Source organism: Neltuma alba, unplaced genomic scaffold (genome assembly GCF_004799145.2).
Source record: "Neltuma alba isolate B1F8T4 unplaced genomic scaffold, ASM479914v2 tig00005136_pilon, whole genome shotgun sequence".
NCBI classification, from domain to species: Eukaryota; Viridiplantae; Streptophyta; class Magnoliopsida; order Fabales; family Fabaceae; genus Neltuma; species Neltuma alba.
Window position 1 is genome coordinate 8,441 of NW_021633993.1, and position 21,569 is coordinate 30,009.

At 34.7% G+C, this 21,569-nt stretch overlaps 1 protein-coding gene across 1 annotated transcript; it reads right to left on the reverse strand.

Annotated features, from left to right (window-relative positions):
- Window positions 1-17,464: 17,464 nt before the first annotated feature.
- On the reverse strand, window positions 17,465-21,139 carry LOC114746897 (subtilisin-like protease Glyma18g48580). The gene is made up of 11 exons (XM_028935176.1): window positions 21,022-21,139; window positions 20,820-20,929; window positions 20,518-20,615; window positions 20,237-20,401; window positions 19,955-20,081; window positions 19,185-19,725; window positions 19,005-19,099; window positions 18,648-18,911; window positions 18,430-18,544; window positions 18,118-18,331; window positions 17,465-18,024 (listed from the first exon to the last, which is right to left on the reverse strand). The coding sequence occupies exons 1-11, from the start codon at window positions 21,109-21,111 to the stop codon at window positions 17,465-17,467; spliced, it is 2,379 nt and encodes a 792-aa protein (XP_028791009.1). The 5' UTR covers window positions 21,112-21,139.
- Window positions 21,140-21,569: the final 430 nt, after the last annotated feature.

Below are 21,569 nucleotides of genomic sequence, written 5' to 3' on the forward strand. Positions count from 1 at the left end.
TTGAGAATATTTCTTGTCTCCAATTATCATAATACTGGATGTGACACAGGCATTTGTGCCGGCCATTCCATGCATCAGAATTTCTTTCAATACGTCATTTATGACGTACTCTGACAAGGGTCGACCATAGACCTCGGGCTCAAGCTCTAAGGGAAGCATGAAATCCTCGCCATGTTCTAATCTGGCCTCACCTACATATTCCTTAAGACATATTCAGAATCTTGATGATACCGCTTGAACGAGCTCAGAGGGCTACTTCTGTGACGATGATAATGAGTGATCGCCCAATAGGCTCTTCTTCCCCTTAGACTGACAAATAGACTGTTAGTAATTAAAACAGAGTTTATTTCAAATCAACTGAATGTTTCAACCTATACATATATATCTTTGAAGGATGTCCTAACGTAAGAAGACGGCCAGGCCAAGCAACAAAGCTACCCACTGCTTGAGTCACTGTCTCTGTATCTGGGGTGGGCATCGGGAGGGCATAATTAGGATCAATAGCAGTGTTCAACTATAACCTCACATGATTAGCAGGGAGAGGCACATTATGAATCATGCTCTCTCTCGGTAAATTAAACATGCAGCCCGTTGCAACAGTGTGATGTTTAGGGCCATCTGCCATACACTGAATGTCTGCTTCACCCTGATTTAACATAGGAGACAAGTTAGTGTGATATGAAAATAATTGAATGTAATCGTATAAACACAAGAAGTATTATACCTCAGGTAGCAAGGGGAATGTGCACTTGTCTTTGCCACTTGGGCTAAGATTCGGAGCCGGCTGTGGTGCTTGATTCTTAATCAACTGCTCGATTAGGAGCGCTTGCACTTTAAACTTGCTCCTTTAACCAGCGCGCTTCTGCTTTTAGCTCAATAAACTCAGCAGAGGAAGGCGTGCACGATGAAGAGGGCTTTTGTTAGTACCCGAAGTAATCCCTCTTGGTGACTCCATAACTGACGCCTCTAAGAAGACCAGGATGATCAGGATTCCCCAATGCCCTCGTCAATATATCCTGGTCATCTGCAGAATGTGCCCTTTATGAAACTTCTTGGGACAAACTCTCCTGCGCAACAAATATTGTTAGAATTCATACTTTGAGATGTTTGATAATGTGAGGATTATTTAATTTAAAATAAAACTCACTATCCTATCCACAACCTCCTTGACGCAAGGATTATCAATTTGCCCATCTTTATTTTGCCTGGCCAATGCCCACAGTGACAAGAGCCTTTTGTCGTTCGCCTTGGGGTTCTCAATCAAAAATAAATCCAAGCTATGCAGTATAGTGCAAACTTAAGTCGTTTCACTTTTGGGAGCCTTTATTAATTACCTAAGCTAGACTAAATGCCATGCAATGCAATGAAATTGGGTTTTTGGGTTTTTAACATTTAAACGAATTAAGCCTAAACTAAATGCAATGAAAACAAACCTAAGATACTATATTTTTTGTGTTTTAAGATAATAATGATGGAATGGAAATGAATGATAGGAAATCTCTTGAAAATGGTTTTGATGGCAATCATAGTTCACTTAAAATATTAGGAGTTTCACAAATCCATTAGGTTTTCTTAATAACAACCTCAATAACTCATTGAGTCCAAAGTTTACATTAATGAACTCATTAATGAAAACTTTGTTAAGCTTCCCTAATGTGTAATTTTGGAATGATCATGCAATTGGCTCAATGTAACACACAATCAACTCAGTATCAAAACATAACCATGCAAGATAAGAGAGAATCATGAGAGTTACAAGAAGCATATATGCAACTACATATATTTAAGCACAAAATTCAACATCAATCAATCTAAATTACAAATGTTAATCATTAACCAATGATTACAGAATTAACCAAAGTGTCTAACTAAGACTCTACAACTCCTAGACCTAGGAAATCATAAACACATAGCTAGAAACTAAAGATTGAAACTAAAACTCCCCTTTGAAGCTTGGAAACTCATGCTACTCCACCATCTTCAAGAGTTGATAAACCCTAGCCCTCCATAGCTTCAAGAAAAGCTCCAATTGAAGTGAATCCGTTGGCCATGGTAGCTGGGAGTAGAAGGAAATGAGATGGAGTGAAGGAAAGATGAAGAAAATGGATAGGGAAGAAGATGGAGGTGGAGAGGCAAGAAGATGAGAGAATAGAGGTGTTGGAGATGATAGAATGGAGTGATAGGTCGAAAATAGGGTTTCTAAGGGCTTTTGGGGTCCATCTGGGTCGGATCATATGAGTAGAAGGTCCATTTTTGCGTTCTGGATCCGAATCTGACGTTATTGATACGAAGAGGTTCACCGCGGCGAACTATTCCAGAGAGGTATTCTAGCGAGATTTTGAGAGTTTGCCCCGGTGAACCAAAAAGTTTGCCCCGACGAACTATTCCAGAATAGCCACTGATGCACATTTTTAGACTTTTTGCTACAGCATAGCATTTTCTTGGAAACTCTCATGTTGTGTAATGCTTTGGTCTTCAATTTTGGCTCTAATTTTCAAGTGTCCTACAATAAAAAGCAACAATTTGAAGCATCAATTGTCCTAGAAATCAATTGAATACAATTAATAACCAATTATGACAATTTTACCCTCAAAAAGACACTAACTCAAAGTAAGGACTCTTAATCTAAATTAAGCACAATTATCATTAAAAGGAGCCAAAACCTATGATAAAAACCCTTAAAATGATGTGAAATAACATAGAACAATTGGGTTTAATCACATAGCATCTGATGGGATACAGTGACATCTTATCCCTCCTTTTGAGTCGCCTCTTCCTCAAGGCTCGTATAACCTAAGCGCCCTTTTCAGTGGGGATATTGATTTTTCTTTACCCTTTCCTTATTTTGGCCACTTAATTCTTGCAAAAACAAAGAAGATTCTAGTTAAATAATATATACATTAAACAAAACAGACTATTTAATTTAGAATTACGTGAGGATTATTACTTGAAATTGACTATCATGATGTGACATCACAAAAGCAGCCCAATCATCTGGTTTGACCAAGTCCTGTATCAAGCTAGAAACCTCGAACTCGTCGACTGTGGAAGAATCCTTCAAGTACTTGTGTGTCACAAAATAGCGGAAAGACCGCAGTGCCCTTCCAGCCTTCCCCTCCAGAAACTTCTTCCTGCTCTCATCTATATCAAATCCAGACTGGAAACACACACAAATGAGGCACTATTAATCACATTTATCCCTCTTTAATTCTACTTGTTAACAACTAGTAATTTTAGTTGTTAACAACTAGTAATTCAACAAAAATTTACTTTGACTTCAATTTGAAAAATATTCTACTACTACTAATGTGCTATTCTATGTGGAAAAAAAATTGACAGCATAACGGCTTAAAATTAAGCATTTTCTAGGATTTATGCCCTCTATTTGACTTCAAATAAAGTATTAAACAGCAAATCAACAGTAAGGCAATTTCAATAACAACATCTGAATTAACTAATATTCAATAAATTTTGAAAAATATAAAACATAAGGCCCTCAAGTTAATTTCAATTACAAAAGCAAAGAATCGATGGCAAAAATAGAAAACATATGACCTAAATGACTTCTTTTTTACACCAATTGTTATTAAATCCTCGCATATACCAGCAAGGAATTTTAATCTAACTAGTTATGTACTTTTAGGTACTAACATATAACAAGTCCTCTGCAAAGCCCACATTAAGCTTCCACAAACCAAAAATAAGCAATACTTAAATGCAGAGCAATGATCCCATTCAACCCATAAGCCAACAACTCATGCGAGATGAAAAAACTCACTTATGAACAAACCGAATTTTTTTCCAATTCATTTTCCTATAATCACGAGATGAAGACTAACTTCCTGTAGTATACAAAATAAACTTTGTAGCTGAATACAAATGTTTCTTTCCACCCCACATGGATAAAAGTAGATAAACAGGAATTAATTCTAATTCCCACATGATGAAAAAAAGTAAAATGTCTTGAGAAGAAAATGATCTTATTTCGCCACTATGCATTGCTAATATCAGGAAAAATGCAACAAGAGCTAAGGCAGAAGAAACCACAAAATCAAATTAATGATTTTAAAGAAGAACACAACCAACCTGAAGTAATAAAATCTAGAGAATAGGCCATGAACAAAACGTGATAATGCTCGACGGTTGCAAAGAGAAGAAGAAACAAACCACAGAGGGCGACGATGAAACAGGAGGACCACAGTACAGAGGGCGATGATGATGGACGAGGAACCACAAAAACAACAAGGAAAGTTCGAAAATGATATGGGGATAGCATATTAGAGTACTGGGAGGTCTGAGCAGGGCGTGCGAAAGAGAATAGCGCTTGAAATTTTAAACCGAGTTATAGCAAAATGAAATAGGGTTAGGGATTATAAAAGGCAATAATTGACGGTTTTTCAGTGTAACCGTCAAATATGTAAAAGAAATATTTGACGGTTATTCATAAAAACCGTCAATTATTATAAGCATTGACGGTTATAGGGAAATCGTCAAATATGTTTCAAAAATACTTGACGATTCCTTGAAGAACCATCAAGTATTCATTTAGAATATTTGATGGTTCTATAAGGAACCATCAAGTATTTCTCAATTATTTGACTGTTCCTATAAAACCGTCAAATTTTAATCTTATTTGATGTTTTTTTAATAACCGTCAAGTATGATGCTTCAAGTATTTCACATTCTGTAGTAGGGTTAGCTATTTGCTAGACCAATTTCAACAAGGATTTAGATTCTTGCAAGTCTTTTTGTGTGACTAGCTTGATGGCATCTTAAACAATGGTATGTTTTTGTGTTTTGGAATTGTGATTCATGTCTCGTAGTTCTTGGTCCTCCAGGAGGTCAACTAGTCTGAGGTGGTTGGAGGAAAATTTTTCCCTGTTCACTGATTAGCTTTACCGCAAGCGAATAGGTCATAAGTAATATAAAAAGTAACGATCCCTCAGAGACTAAGGCTAGATGAGTTAAAAATCATAATTTTGTTCTTGATTAGGTTAAGTAAAACAAAAGTTGTAAATGAGTTTGTGAAATAAAAATAGGAAAAGAATGATTTAAATCAATCTGAAATCAACTTGACTTTGAGACAAATAAAGGACTAGGGTTATTTTTCACAAAATACTTCATAAAACTGGATTAATCACTTCTCAAGTAGTAGTTAACAATAAGTTTAGTTATCCAAGGTTGCAGAATTGATTAAGCTTTCTCAAGTCAAAACCAAATTATTGCAATCTCAATAAAACATAGCAATCTCTTGCATTTGTTTGAAAAGGTTGCATTTTAAAAACCAAAACCCCTTTTTAGCTATGCTAGGTTAATAGATATATCTCTATTCTATCAACAAACCTTTCATTCACTAAGATAAATTTCTAGACTAGCACGTTTTTACCAAAGTTCACAGATTAATTTAACTTTCTCAAGTTTCAACCAATCAACAAAACGATCCAAATGATGGCCAGTCACAAGGAAGTATTAAGCTCAAGGTAAAAACAACAAAACATTGTCATTAACACTAAAGAGAGACCTGAACCAAGTCTTAATCTATACAATAGATCAAAATAACCCTAGAAAACTGCTTTAGCTATACATGTTTAGCAAAAAGCCACAACTATAAGAATAGTTACTAGCCATTATAGAAACAAGGAGAAGAGAAGAAGAAAAACCCAGAAAAACTTGAAGAAAAAGCTCCAAATCTCTTGTAGCTTTGAGCCCAAAGATTCCAAGCTTCAAAACCTCTAAACCCTAGCAGAGTAAGCCTCCAAATAAGGCCCAAAGTTGAAGTATCCCTTAAAACACGAGTCCCTCAAGTATATGCCCTAATTTTTAAGTTACAACACACAACGCACCATTGCGAGGGGTCAGACGCCACAGTGGATTTGGTCATCCGTCACAACAGATTACACAGAATGGGTTTCCTGGATCAGTCTTGCCATCACAGCAGATATGGTCAGGCGCCGGGGCACCTTATACAGAATTGTACTCCTTTGGACAGATGGGAGTGCCATGACGGATATGCTCAAACGCTGTGGCGGACTACACCGAACACTACCCTTTCTTTTCTGTCTAAGCTGCCGTAGCCATTTGCTTCATGCGTCGTGACGGATTTGTCCTTTTTTAGCTCCTATACTTCTGGTCTCTCTTCCTTGCTCGCTTTGGGCTTTTCCTGGACAATTGACTTCTAAAACATATAAAATAATGCTAAAACAAGTTGAATAAGTAGGAATTTTGAGAGGTTATCAGTCCTACTATATTTTCCATCCTTAAGTTATTTGGGTTTGGCATGTCAATGGTTACAACAGGTATCATGATCCTTTTATAAATCTTCTCTTGTGTTGTAATCTTGTGGCAGTCTTCAACATAATCATGCATAGTACCATGTATAAGTTTAATAGCTGTACAAGTGTGTGGACATGGACTTCCAAACATTTGCCATGTTGCACAACTGCATTGATGTGCATGAATATCAAATTGCAAGTCTCCAAAAGAGGTATGAACACAAACCATGTCTCCATAATGTTCAGTTAACATTTGTTTAGCTCTGGCCACATGCTCTCTTACTTTTAATTCTATGTTTGGACAACAATAGTTTTCCACTTCCTCATTCCCATACTTGATGCATACATTTTCTTTGCTACTTTTTCTCGATGCTCATGGATCAATTGAGCAACATTATGCCTCCTCTCCTTCACCATTCATGCATTGAATGACTCAGCAAGATTTGTTGTTATATTGTACTATTGTCTAAATGGAAACTTGCTTAAAGCCCACCTATCAATATCCCCATGATTCTCAAGCCACTAAAATAATTGTGAAGAGAAACTTCTCATATTTTCCATAGCATCATTGAACTCACTTTCAAGTCTTGCATATACAATGTCATCAAACAATTTTAACATCATCCTTTTTGTGGGCATTTGTCCTTTTCTTACGTTAATTTCATCAATTTTGCACTAAAGTTTTCCTTCACGTGTCTATAGCAAAATGCATGACGTTCACAGCCAAATATTTCCCGTACAGCTCTTATTATAGCATTTTGACAGTCTGAAACAATCGTCAATTCAATTAACCCTACTATCTTTTTAATCATAACCAAAAACCATATCCAGTCCTCATATGTCTCTCCCTTTACAATACCAATTGCAAATCGCAACAGTTCATTATCTACATCATATACGGAGGCTGATAGCAAGGTGCCCTTATACAGGCTACTTAGATGAGCTCCATCTATGTATAGTATATGTCTTGCCCCAACCATAAATCCTTTTATACAACAACCATATGATATGAAGACATGCTCAAAAGTGTTATTATGAGAAGCTACCCATTCATTAGTAGCATATAAGATTGCTCTAGTCTACCCTGAATCTCCTCAAGTGCTTTTTCCTTAGTAGCATATGCTTGTGTATATGTGAGATGCACACCATAGTCTCTTTGTAATGTCTTCCTAATTTCATTTGGACCCTTGTCTATGTGAGGCCTTACCTCCTCAATTATAATAGATGACGTTAGACTAGCTCTTTGAGCATGTATCACTTAAAGGTTGTCTTAAGCATGATGAATGTGTTCACCTTGAAATTGTGTTACACGTAGGAAAGGAATTTTCTTCCCTATCGCATTTGTTGTTATCTTCCAAGTAGACCCTTCAATTTTATATTTCACAGACATCCTATCCTTGCTATTCTTCAAAAATTTGTATTGAAACTTGTGAGCAATACTATACTTGTAGAGTGCCTCTCTAAAAGCATCAATATTTGCAAACGTTTGCAATACTCCTGACAACAATTTTTTCCATTTCAATAAGTTCAATTCAGGCATGGGTGTGGGTGCACTTTGTACTCTACAAGGTAGGCTACTAGGTCCTCCAAGTGCTTCATTTGTTAGAGAGCTTTGTTCTGAGCGTCCTAGCAATTCCTCAATGCTGCATAACTCAATCTCAACTTTTGTTACTAACAATAACACTATAATGAATACCAAATTTTTTTAAAAAAAAAATATAAACAACAACAACAAAGTCACTTACACTTGTTGCTCATCAAATGTTTCTGGTACATTGTCATTTCCTTTGTATGCCATATACACATGCCCACTTCTCTCATTATACTAAAATAGGTTTGCAAGTTCTGCATCATCAACAAGATCTATTAGGGTCTTCTCATCAAAGTTCACAGTGTATTTCATTTCGACATTATTACTATCAATGCCAATCCATGATGTTATCATTATTCTCATTTCTTCAAGTGTTATCCCCTCTCTTATGGTTTTTAATCTTACTTTCCCTCCATTCTATTGAATTTGACCTTCAACATTCTTCACAAATTGCCCATCTACATGAAAAAAAACAAAATAGTTCTTTTGCAAATGTTGATCTAGAAGGAGATGTCATTTTTAATACCAACCTGCAATGAATAAATTAATTTAATCAGTATTTTGATTGGATTTAATTGAATTTTTTTTTAAAAAAAGTAATATGATTAACACGTGACTAAAAATGGCTGACAGGTTAACTAATAACCAATGGATAAAAAATATGAGTATACATATGATTGTTCAACAACTTCCACATACAACATTTTATATTGTCAAATATGAGAGTATATCAAAAAGACATAAACTTAACATTGCTCAATGAATCTCTTTTGAATCATGTAATCAACACAAACATATTGATCATTTAATTAGGTTTAAAGTTGGTCAAGGAGAAAAACTTCCATTAGGTTTGGAGATTCACAATGGTTAGCATAGACACAGATGATCATATCTATTATATATATTATTTCAAGGATTATTATACTTTCAACTTTAAATCAAAACAATGGCACAAACTGAAACATGATTAAGATATTATTTCATACTGTAGGAATGTTATCTCAAAGATGATTCTTCTTTTGCTTGCTGCACTACTTCTCCTTCCACTAGAAGTATCACCAGCGAGCCTTCTCTTCTTAGGGGAAAAAATGATGAATTGATCAATCTTTACGTGATTTGAGAAATCATAAATTTAATATTGATCGATATAGAAGAATTCTATGAATCTTTAATTCATTATCATGTATTTTTTTAATCTTGATTTTTAGTTGTTTTTATTAAAAAATTTCAATTAAATCTACTAGAATAATTAAATTAAAAATCAAGTAGATTTAATTGAAATTGAATGTAGCTGTAAACACCTGAAATTAAAGATCAAGTAGATTTAATTGAAATTGAAGAAGAATGGATGAGTCTCAATGTAATTTATGAAATAATAAAATTAATTTTGATAGATACTCAAGAATTCCGTGAATCTTTGATTTGATTTTTTCTTGCACAAAAAAAAAAATCTTTGATCCTATTAATCTTTGATATTTGAAATCGTAAAAAAATTTTTAGTTCCCATATTTTTGTAATTCTATGGATATCTAGAAATTATGTATTTTTTTATCTTGACTTTTCAATTATTTTTCATTGGCCATAATCGTGATTTTTCTTTTTTTGTTTTTTATATGATAATGTTTTTGGCCAAATTTTCATATGATAATGTTAAAAAAAAACATGTTGTTAAATTCAGTTAAAAGAATTAAAACTAAAATTAGACTTTTTAATTATGAAGGGCATTTTGGTCTTTTAGCAACATTTGGAAATCCCCAATAAGGCCTCTTAGCCTAATTAAGAATTTGTTAAAAGTGTAGGCTTAAATTAGGATTTTGCTATTTCAAATGGATTTAATTAGAATTTTTCCTTAAAAATATTGGTCCTACGTGCAAGCCAACTCATTTTTCCAACTCTAAATGATCATTACTCTCCAACATGAGCATGGTTTTGGCTTGGTGGATAGGGCAGAGTCATTCAACTTTAGAGTGACAAGGATAAAAAAACATTCTTGTTATTTAAGTTGGATCTGTCATGTATTTCTGTTAGATATTAGCTATAGTCAGTTATGCACACAGTGTATAAATATTACTCTCATATGAATGAAATGCAAGTAATCATTTTCTCCATATTATTTTCATATCATGGTATCCAGAGGCCTCTAGATCCTCGATTTTTTTTCCTTCCCTTTCCTTTTTTCTTTCCCTTCTATACCTTTTCTATCCTATCTCTTTCTCTCACCTTTGATTTTCTTTGGGAAAATTGCAAATAAAGACTCCCTAATATGTAAAATTACGATTTGGGATCTTAAATTTGAAAAATAGCAAATAAGGATGAGGTCCCACTTTTGCAAATATGAAATGTGGGTAAAATGTCTAAAATGCCCCTCAACCAAATTATAATTTGGTCCACTGAAGTTTTCATTTGCTAAAGTAAACTTGTCACTTCCCATAATTAATCTGTCATTTGATATACCCTCAGCCAAGTTATGATTTGATTTACTGAAATTGTCATTCGCTAAAGTGAAGTTGTCATTTTTTATAGTCAACTTGTCATTTGGCTAAGGGGCATTTCTAATATTTTACCATGATTTCATATTTGCAAAAGTGGAACCGCGTCCTTATTTGCTATTTTCCAAATTGAGGGTCCCAAATCACAATTTTACATATTAGGGGGTCTTTATGTGCAATTTCCCATTTTCTTTTCTATATATTTCTTTTCATGGCTGCCACTGCCGCTTCCGTCAACGATCCAGCTAGTCCCTTTTACATTCACCCAAATGAAAACCCCGCCCTTGTCTTGTTTGCACCACCGCTTGACGGCTCTAACTATCATAGTTGGATATGTGCTATGAAGATGGCATTGCTTTCGAAAAACAAATAGAAATTTGTTGATGGCACAAGTTCACTAGCGGCGCCCACTGATCCTCTCTTCTCAGCATGGGAGCGCTGTAATAATCTCGTTCAGGGACGGATTATCAAATCTCTTTCCCCAACCATAGCTAAAAGTATCCTCTAGCTTGATAAAGCCTCTGAGATCTGGAGTGATCTCATTTCGTATCATTAGAGAGTTAGGAATTTCTTAGAAATGAAAAGGATCTTTCCATTATCTCGGCTTGAGATGATTATTCCTTTTGAAACGTTAGTCGTAACAACCATCTGCAACCATAAAAATAAATCTTGACTAATTCTACGTACGACACAACTTTTGTCTCTGGTTTATTTCCAGGTACTCTTGTTTTCACAATCTCAAAAGCATGTTTTCTTTTTTGGTTTTTTCTTTTAGTTTCATACCATTTCTCCCATGATTGATCAAACTGCTGCTTGGATCAGGGCACGTGCACGGGAAGAGTAGATGGAATTTTGTACCACTATGTTCGCATAGAAAATTACAAGGAAATGACAATGTGGGAGCAAATTAAATTATGAATTGATTTTCATTTTGAGATCAAGACGTGTCAAATTTTCAATTTAAGCAATTTGGTTTTCGCATGTTAAAATTAAATTTGGATCATCAGTTGCAATTGTTTAGACCTTAGTGTCAAATTTAGGAGGGCACTTGTCAAATATTTACATGTGGACTTAATAGTTTATGCGCTTTGCTCAAGAAAACCAATGCAAAACACAATCTAGTCCCATTTAATGAAAGCAAAACCACTGAATTTAAAAGTTGATGTTTCAAATGCTTACAAATCTTTCCTGCATTTTTAGGTTAGAACACTTAGCCCAGTCATATTTGTCTTTCTTTAGGTTTGCTGAGATTGCTTGCTTATGCACAGCCCTAGACTTCAGTGACTGGTGAAGGCTCGAACAGGTTGAAGATGACTTCGAACAGATAATGAAAGAACATACAGGTGCAGAAGAAAACCCACCAAAATTAAAGGGTCAAAGACCAAACAATATATACAAACCTAAACCCAGCAACACCACCATCGAAAACCCTAACCCTAAACCAAATGACCACATAAGCCGCCGCTAGAAGAGTGGAGAAACTCTAGTAATGCAACCGAAAACAAGGGATGAGGGTTGAAGATAACTTTGAAAAAACAAAGAACAAAAGTTCCATTATTCTACTCTTCTTTCTGATAGTCTGGCGTTGTGGTACTAGCATTCTTTAGGCATAGCCTTCATATATTCATTCCATTCTTCCAGTAACATGAAGTTGTTGTCAAAAATGCACTAGTGCACCTTCCGATATATAAGCTATTATTGTTTATTCATGGAACCTCCAGTGTTTCTAATTTGTGTAAGTATTGCGTCCTTAATATCATTTCATCAATGTGTAGTTGCTTTTCTTTTCATTATTTCTTCATCATGTTAATCTTTTCTTTTGTTACTTTTAATTAATTAGCACACGTGCACATACTCCTATATATGATGCCAAGACTTAAAAATATATAATTTCTATAAAGTAAAAATTAAAAATGATTTTTTTTATATACATGAGATCTAATACTATTGTGTTGGATCTGAAAAATGTCACTTTGTCGGGCGCAATTAAAAATAGTATTTAATTATCAAGAAATGACTAGGTGTTAGTAATGGACAGAAGTGGAATGACCATTATTGGATTTGTTTTATGATATTGATATGGGAAGGCAAAAAATTACTTTTATTTTTATATATTTAATTAAGTGAAAATAAAATGAAGTGACCAAAATGATTCCATACCTGCTTTCCCCTCCCTGAGCGCTTTCTTCTACTTCTTTACCAGATCTACAGCAAAGGAAGCACACGATGGTGCAGACTCAAATGAGCAAACAAGTGTGCTAAGGAAAAAGGGGTATTGTTGTCATTGCACAATGCAGTCACTAGGAATTCAACATTCCCTTCCAAGTATAATCCCAAATATTTCAGAGCAATGATCTTAATCCAGGCCTGGTTCAATCTCTCTGCGGAATTAATTATTACAAAATCTGATTGTATTATTGGCCCAAGAAAATCTAATTAGGCCTAGTTCTAGCTAATTGATTTCTAAGCCCATCCACCTTCGATTAGGAGGGTCTACCTTCTAGGTTAGGTTAATTAGGACCTGTTTGTTTAGGTTTAACCCAAAAGAATGATTTTGAGTAACTTATTATACGAGAGAATTGTTGAGAAAATCTTAGACTAAACAAGATGTGTTAAAAAAGTACGTTTCCAGCTTATTTTGAAATCAAAATTACCCATCAAACTATGTTTGAAACATATTTTCTTGCAATAATCCTCATGTTTGGATTAAATTGTTCCCCCAATAATTTCTCTATGTATCTTAATCAAAATCTCCTTTTTGTTATGTTTAAACTAACGGGCCTGAGATTTTGCTCTTATAAATGACGTTGGGTCCAACTCAACACCAAAATAACAGGAAGTTGCTGCTTGAATCTCACAATATAATGTCAATTCAGCACAAAAAAGGGATGCCGACTACACAATATCGGTTATTAGCATTCTAGATATGCCACATATTTTACATATAATATCTCTCATATTTATATTTTTTTTATTTTTACTGTAAGAGCTACTTAACTACTGTAAATATATTTAAAAAAATTAAATAAATTACTTATTTATGACAAACTAGAATGATTTTTCTAAAATATCCCTATATAAGATTAGATCATACGTCAGTTTATAACTTAGAAAAATTAATTTGAAAAAAATGATAGATAAAATGAGTTGAGATGTAACAGTTAGGACCAAACCAACTTGCTAATTGACTTCTACATGTAAAACCAGAAGAGTATCACGTAGTTCAAGCTATACTTATAATTTCTTTGTTGAATAAAAGTGTTGTAATTTTAAGCTATAAAAATAAATAAGTAGCTTTAGATATTTGGCAGAAAAGAAGAAAAGAAAAGGAAAGGAGTTGATTATCAAAAAAGAAAAGGTTAATATAATCTTTGATCCCTTAAGTTTGTCTTCATTTTGGTATTGGTCCCTCAAGTTTCAAATTATTGGTTTTGGTCTCTCCAGAGGCAAAATGGTCTAGGTTTTTATTGAATTATAGAGACCAATATTTTAAATAAAAAGAAACTCAAGGGACCTAAATGTATTGTTTAAAACTTAAGGAACCAAAATTAAAATGAGGACAAATTTAAGAGACTAAAAATTGTATTAACCCATGAAAAAAAATTAAAGGAAGGGAACTATAATAAGACTAGACTCATGAGTCACTAACTCACTGTATATATGTTTTCCGGCAAGAATAACTTTTTGACGGTTGAGGCCGAAAAAGGAAAAGAGAAGAAACAACTTTGAGTCTCTTATTATATTATCATGTGAAGCAGTACATGTGAGCATATTTCATTATATTGTATGTTGCCCACCCAGAAAATTCCAAAGTTTGGTTTGTTGGAAGGATTTTTCCTTTTTTTTATGGAAATGGAATGGGAAAGGGAATCGAAAAGGAAACATGAAAATGAATGGAGAAGAAAAAATAGCGAAAAGGAACAAAAAAGAGAGCAGGACTGAGTTTTATCATTATGTTTGATATATGACTAAAAAAATTAATGAAATGAAATCTCTATGTATGTATGTATGCATGTATATGACTGGAAGCCAGAAACATTGAACAGATTGGTGAGAATTATATTTCTCTTAATGTCCTAATACAACTGGAGCCAAATGGGAATCTGGCAATTCCCTTTCCCTTCCCATTTCCAAAGAACAAATTCCTTCCAACCAAACAGGCCTCAATTATTTTTTTTTTGTGAGAATTATATTTAATTTCTCTTTATTTCGTTTCATGCCAGAAGCTTTCACGACAAAAATCACTTTTTTCTTTCCATTTATATGGTGATGGGAAAAATTTCCCTCGAGATCGTCACCCAATAAAAAAAAAACTAGCAGTCACTTTTTCTTAATTCCATGAAAAAAAAAGTATGCGTAGTGCAAAACTTTAAAAGAGAAGGAATGGCTCAATCAAAACGACCATTTTCTAATTTGTTGCCTATGAAGGAGAATGATAAGAGCACATCGTGTAAAGACAAGAATAACATCGTAATGAAAATAATAATTTAACTAAGTCCATTACTAATTCAATCTTTAAATTAATTAAGATAAGATGTTAGTGCTTTCACTCAAGGAAAGTAATATTCCTAAAATACATAAGTGTTATCCTTGAATTTACAAGAGCCGATGCATAAATTCACAAAACTAATCTATCTACGATTGAATTTTCATTGTCATTATCAAGTATTAATAATTACTTGATTTTCATTGATGAATCAATTTCAGTAATAAAATTTATAACAAATGATACTATTTTTAAATTTTAAATAATGCAACTCATTTTTTAAACTCCTTATAATACATAAGAAAATATTGGCCCTATGGCGAATGCTCTTCTAAAACATTTTACCTCTCACTCTAAACAATGTTATTACACATTTTCTAATTTCCTTCGTCCCTTCGGAATATTTTCCAAAGCGAGATGACATGAGTGTAGTTAATGAGCTGTGAAGGCTAATTATTCTTTGATCTTTTTTCTATTAATACCATAAAGATGTCTGATACAAAAGAAAAACAAATTATTCCCAGAATCATGAAGTTATAATCTTGTGATAAAAGATGAAGAAACTTCGCTTTCTGGGAAGGGAAACTCATTTTTTTAATAGATTATATGGTCCCGTTTTCTCATTTAAAGCAATCTAGTTTGGAAAATAAAGATGTAAAAGTCTAAAAGATGAAGAAATAAAATGTAGCCGATTCTTTTTCTGCTGATCATTTTTCAAGAGTTTATACACACACACACACAAGCGCGCGCGCGCGCACGGGTGCGGGCGCTTGAGATATTAAATTTGTCACATTTAGTGAATTGTGTATGATACCTATTATTTCCATTTAATACACTTCCTCATTTCTCTGAAACATAGCTTTGGTAAAAACTAAACAAAGCAAGAAGGTAAACGTGTAAAAAGCACACTTTACTAGTATTACAATAACAAAACAAAAAATTTGCAAGGAAGAGAACTTGAACATTTCCAATAATGATATATGGTTATAAATGTTCGAGTGATTAGAACAAACTAGGTAGATATAATTCTTAGATAATATTGATTAAAAAAAAAGTCAAGAGATGGGTTGTTATGGTTCTTGACCTGTGGGTCTCCCACTAAGCATATAATTATATATCCAACTTCACATTCAATTCAATAATGGGAGATTTTTACCGTAACACAGTGCTTCACCTTTGGAAGAGACCCACTTCATTAAAAGAAATGAATGAAGGAAGGAGACAAGAAGCTAGTCATATTTCTTTTTGTTCATATGTTTAATTAGAGCATGCATAATGCATTACTTTAGATAAAGAGAAAGAAGCGACTCAATCAATTGATGACCTTATATAGTAGGACTATAATTAAATGGGGAATAGGAAGGGCACATCGAACAAAGATGACAAAGATAACATAGTAACAAATATAATAATCTAGCTCAGTCCATGAATTAATGATCATCTTTAAACTAGCATGTTAATGTATCCACACGTGGAAAGTTTCTTTAGTTTTCTTGGTCTTATCACTATCGCAATCAAATACGAAATGGACGAAGAAATGATGTCCTATAATTATTATGTGTACATATATATATATATATATATATGATCGTAACAATATATTTTGTTGGCCAATTTCAACCTTTTCCTGCGTCATCGCAAAGTAAAGATATTACACAGAATTGGAAAAATCGCGTAAAACCCATAGCTAGGACTCGCCTGATGGATGCGCGTGTGTGTGTGTTAGAATCCTCGTAGATTTTATTTTCTATTGAATTTTTCTTTTATTTTATATTCTTGTGAAAGGAATATCTATGCCCACCCACGAAATTAAACTTCCAATAAGCAATCTCTTTCTGAAGCAAGCGAGATCGATCATTATGAGTATCACAGCATTCCAAGTATGCTTTTTTTTCCCCCCAAAAAAAAGGGAAGAAATCATATTGTAAAGATTTCTTATGATAGGACTGTGACCATATTTGGCATCTCCCCAGAAATGTTTAAAGGAAAAAAAAAGGGAATCCATTAGCAAAGAATGTTTGGCACATTATTGCAATCTTGCAATATAATCAAGCATGGGCGGTATGCAATGTAGTGTGCTTCCTTGGCGATTTGATAAATCTCTTTTCATTCTTTCATTATTTTTGGGATGCCAAATAAATAATTGCAGAAGCATATGCCTATATTTCTTTTCATACCATGCAAAATATAATTCATTTCATCCATCCTATCCCTCGAATTTCATTGTTTCTTTTTCTTTTTCATTTATAACTTTTATTATTCTCCATCCCAGCAGACGAGCAATCCCATACATATAGAGCTTTGAGAAACGAGCTATGTTATTTGCAACATGCATGTGAATAGAATCATATAAATATATATATTATGTTCTACATCAATGACAGATTTTTAGATTATATAATAAATATATATGTCATATTCTACATTAATGAAAAGTTTTTAGATTATATACCAACGTTATATCACACACTCTTATAATTATATTCACGTACAGAAAAGCATATCGATCAAGTAGACCCATCGCTTTATTATTGTATAATACAAAGATGAGTACATTCACACACATCTGAGCACACATTGATTAACACTACTGCCTCACAAAGTGGATTATCGGTGACACTGGAATCTACATCGCCATTTTCTCAAGTTGAGGGATTACTATAGGACTTCTCACTCTGTGCTTGCCATCAGTCCAAGTCAACTCTCCAAATGAAGGTTCCGAAGTTTTGGCTGAACGTGATGCCTGCAAAATAACCATATAGCTCTTCTTCTGGTTTGTCCTCTGGAAGGTCAAAGTTGTCGGAAGAATAGCAACCTTAAATCCTCTTGGGGCTTTGACATTTACAGTGTATGTGCTTGGAGGCCCAACATTTGTTACTGTACGAGTAACATTGATAGGTTTCACACCCAAAAAAGGCAATGTGATGGAAGGGTAGTTGAAGTCTTCTAGTCTGTAAGACCTTGGACATTTGTATGGCCTATTATAATTAATGGCTTCAATTATTCTTTTCTCATAAGCAGAAAAGCATAACAAGTTGAGGTAATCAGAAGTGGTGAGATCATAAACAAGTCCAGGGTCTATTGCAAGGTTGGGTCTCACGAAGCCTGTACCATATTGAAATGGAGTTGCTATGCTACCATCTTGTTCGTCCAGAATCCGTCTAATGGTGTTATCCAGTATGCTTGCTGTAACAACATAGGTTTTTTTTTTAATAATCGTTAGAAAAGGAGAGAAAGCAAATTGTAAAAATGAAAAACCGAGACTAATGCATGTTATACCAGTGGTCATGATTGCTGACTTTATCATTGCAGGACTCCAATTAGGATGACGATTTTTTAGAAGACCAGCAATGCCAGAAACATGAGGACATGCCATGGAAGTTCCGGATAGAATATTATAGTCAAAGTGAGCTTCGTATGAGTCTAGGTTGGTAGGACTTGCAGCAGATGAATATGCAGCAACTATATCCTGACCTGGCGCGGTTACATCAGGCTGTAAAAAGTAAAAAAGGAAAGAATGCTAAGACAATATATATACACACATATATTTAATGACTGGCGGGAGAGACTAATTGAGAATAGATCAATAACCTTGAGGATTGTGGGAAGAATCACGTTGGGTCCCCTTGATGAGAAGGCAGAAACTCTTGGAGCTGGCCTTACTGGTATAAATGTTTTTGCATTATTCAAGAATGCAACTGGGTTCCTGCAATATATGTGTATATAGGAATGGACGAGCCCTGTAACTAGAAATATTTTCAAAGCAATTCCAAATAGATTGAAGAACGAGAAAGACGTATTATAATTACTTGTTTGTGTTGAAATATTTGGGGGTTGCTGGGAAAGGCGCTCGAGGGCCTGGTGGAGCTTGAGGGAGATTGGACGAGTCAATAGGCTGAACATCAGCTGTAAGCGTGTTCAGTTCCTTGTCATTTTCTAAAATCATTTTCAACGCGCCTACACGCTTTGCTTCTTGGCCCTTCTCCACAGGCCTCAGGCTCCTTCCTCTTTGGCACACTAATATACGACCCCTTACTTTGCGAGGATCAAGGGTTCCAGTTCTGCAAAGTTGACTGCAAGAGAAGTATTCATAGTTAGGAGAGAAACATATGACAGTTTAACACGCAGAGAGAGCATCATGAATTGCGAAATCCATTCATTCTTACGCATCTTGAAATGTTGCATTAGGAAGCCTGACATTGCCAGCAATCACCACAGGAATTAACCTCTGTGATGTCGAGTTTGTGGCAAGACTTGTGCCCTGATCGATATATATATATATATAATTAATGTCGATAATCATAATACATAATTAATGTGAAAGAACAGAAGCGAACGATGCGAACCTTCAAGCGTTGCCCATTCCCAAGAGTAATATTGTTGCTGAACTCTCTGTCTATGGAACCAGCAGCAATAGTGAAGATCCAAGGCGCCACATTCGACACCGTCTGGAGTTTTGGTCCCTCGTTACCCGCCGAGGTAACAACCAGGATTCCCCTGGCAACCGCATGGAAGGATCCTATGGAAATGCCATTGGTCAACATGTCATTAATATTTGGCACGGGGCTACGACCAATGGAAACGGAGAGGATATCAACGCCGTCATCGATGGCTTGATCAAAAGCAGAAAGCATATCTTCATCAGTGCAATCTTCAGAACTATAACTACCCCAGCAAACCTTGTACACAGCAAGACGAGCTCTCGGAGATCCTCCCTTGGCTGTTCCATTCCCGTTGTTGAGAACACTTACGTTTCGAACGAAGTTGCCACCGGCCGTCGACAAAGTATGGGTCCCGTGTCCGACGATGTCACGGGCGCTTGTATGGTCAAGGCTCCCGTGTTTTATCAGGTACGCTTTGTAGAAGGTTTTTGCTCCAATGAGTTTCCTGTTTGATACACACAGTACTATACTACGTATTAAATCATTCTTGATAATATTGAAAAGTTTATATATGATACAAGAATAAAGTTAGGAAAGTTGTTGTATTTTAAGGAAAAAAATTAATGTAATTTAATATTTTAATTGATCTGTGTTAAACATATTAAAAATGTTTTATAAATAGAACTAGATTAGGATATTATTTTTATTTATAAAAACCCAAGCATTAATCAAACCTGTTGCAAAGAGTTCTGTCACGTGGGCCAGTCAGACTATAAAGCTCGCATTTTGATCCTCCACGCCACTTCTTTGGAACGGGACCGTACCCATTATCTCGGAAGCTTTTCGATTCTGGCCAAACACCTTGTCCAATAAAACAACTCAATGATAAAAATTCTGAAGTTTTGTTGCAAATTTTTAGAGAGTTATAGGAACTTAAATAGCTTAGTTATGAACTAGACTACTAGAGAGATATATAGATAGATTTCATTTCATTTGCAAATAGTACGGTTAATTACCGGTATCAAGACTGCCAATAATCACATTTTGACCAAATCTTCCTTTGACCCAGGCTGAGTCAGCTCTGACCCTTCCATTTCTTTCTTGTCCCAGAAACCCCCATGACCTGGTTGTATGCAGCTTGTGCGATTGGCTCAAGAACACCGACACTACTTTTGGATTTTCTGCGTCCATTATCCATCCATCTTATATCAATGATCACTATCGATATCTAATATACCATTTACATAATCTACGACATATATAAATATATATATATATAAGGGTACGAATCTCTCACTCTTGATCTCTGCTGCCTCATCCTCTTCAAGTAATGCAGCGAAGCCATTGATGTGTCGGTTATATGAGTAAAAGATGGCTTCTTTGGCCCTTTCATGGCTGTCAAATCAAACATGTAACTGTTAAAACAAGTAATGTAAACATAGGATTCTTCAGAGAAAGAGGGGTTAATTATGCCATTGAAAATAATTGAATTAGTGGTTTGATTTTAAATTAAGAGAATAAAGATCCAAAAACTGAAAAGAAAGAGAGAAATGGTAGCTTTGAAAATGAGTCACAAAGGTTTATGAAACTTGCATGTACCTTCCTAGGACGGAGGCAAGCAATTCATAATGGGAACTTGTGGCAAAGTCCATATCAGCAGAGGAAGGTTTTGGGCCATGAGAATGTGACCCCAAGTATACAACGTACGACTGCAACATGAAATTGATTAAGGTTGTTGACGAAGAAGACGACGAAAGGAATAATACTACTATTAATTACGAACCAAGTGATGCTTGCCTACCTTTTTAATGGCATAGGCAGGTTGCTGCAGTTGTACGAAGCTGCAGAGCAGAAATGAAGAAAGAAGAAGATGAAACATAGTTGAGCCCATCAATTTGCTTCGCTTGAATGTTGACACTGTGATGAGCGAGACTGGCCACTCCAACTGGTCTCTTTATATAAATCCGTTCTCACGTGTTTGTGGATGAATGGAACTTTTCTTTCTTATTCTTCCTCTTCTTCCTTTTTTTTTTTTTGCATTTTGTCTTTTTTTTTTAAATGTAATATACAATTGGCCTACCATGATTTTTATTCAGTTGTTCCAATAATCTTGTCGGCGTACATCTATAGTGTATTTCTTGAAGTGTTCCGGGAGAGAAGAACTAAAAGATCCCCAAAATTTGCTATACAACTTTAATACTACCTCAAGTACAAAATATAGGAAGTTAGGAACTAGAGGGATATATAACAGCCCTATGCACTTTAGCCTCTCAAATTTATAATTTTTGCCTAAGTATTTTTATTAATTTATAATTACAATATGCACATAATTGAAAATGGTATTTGAAA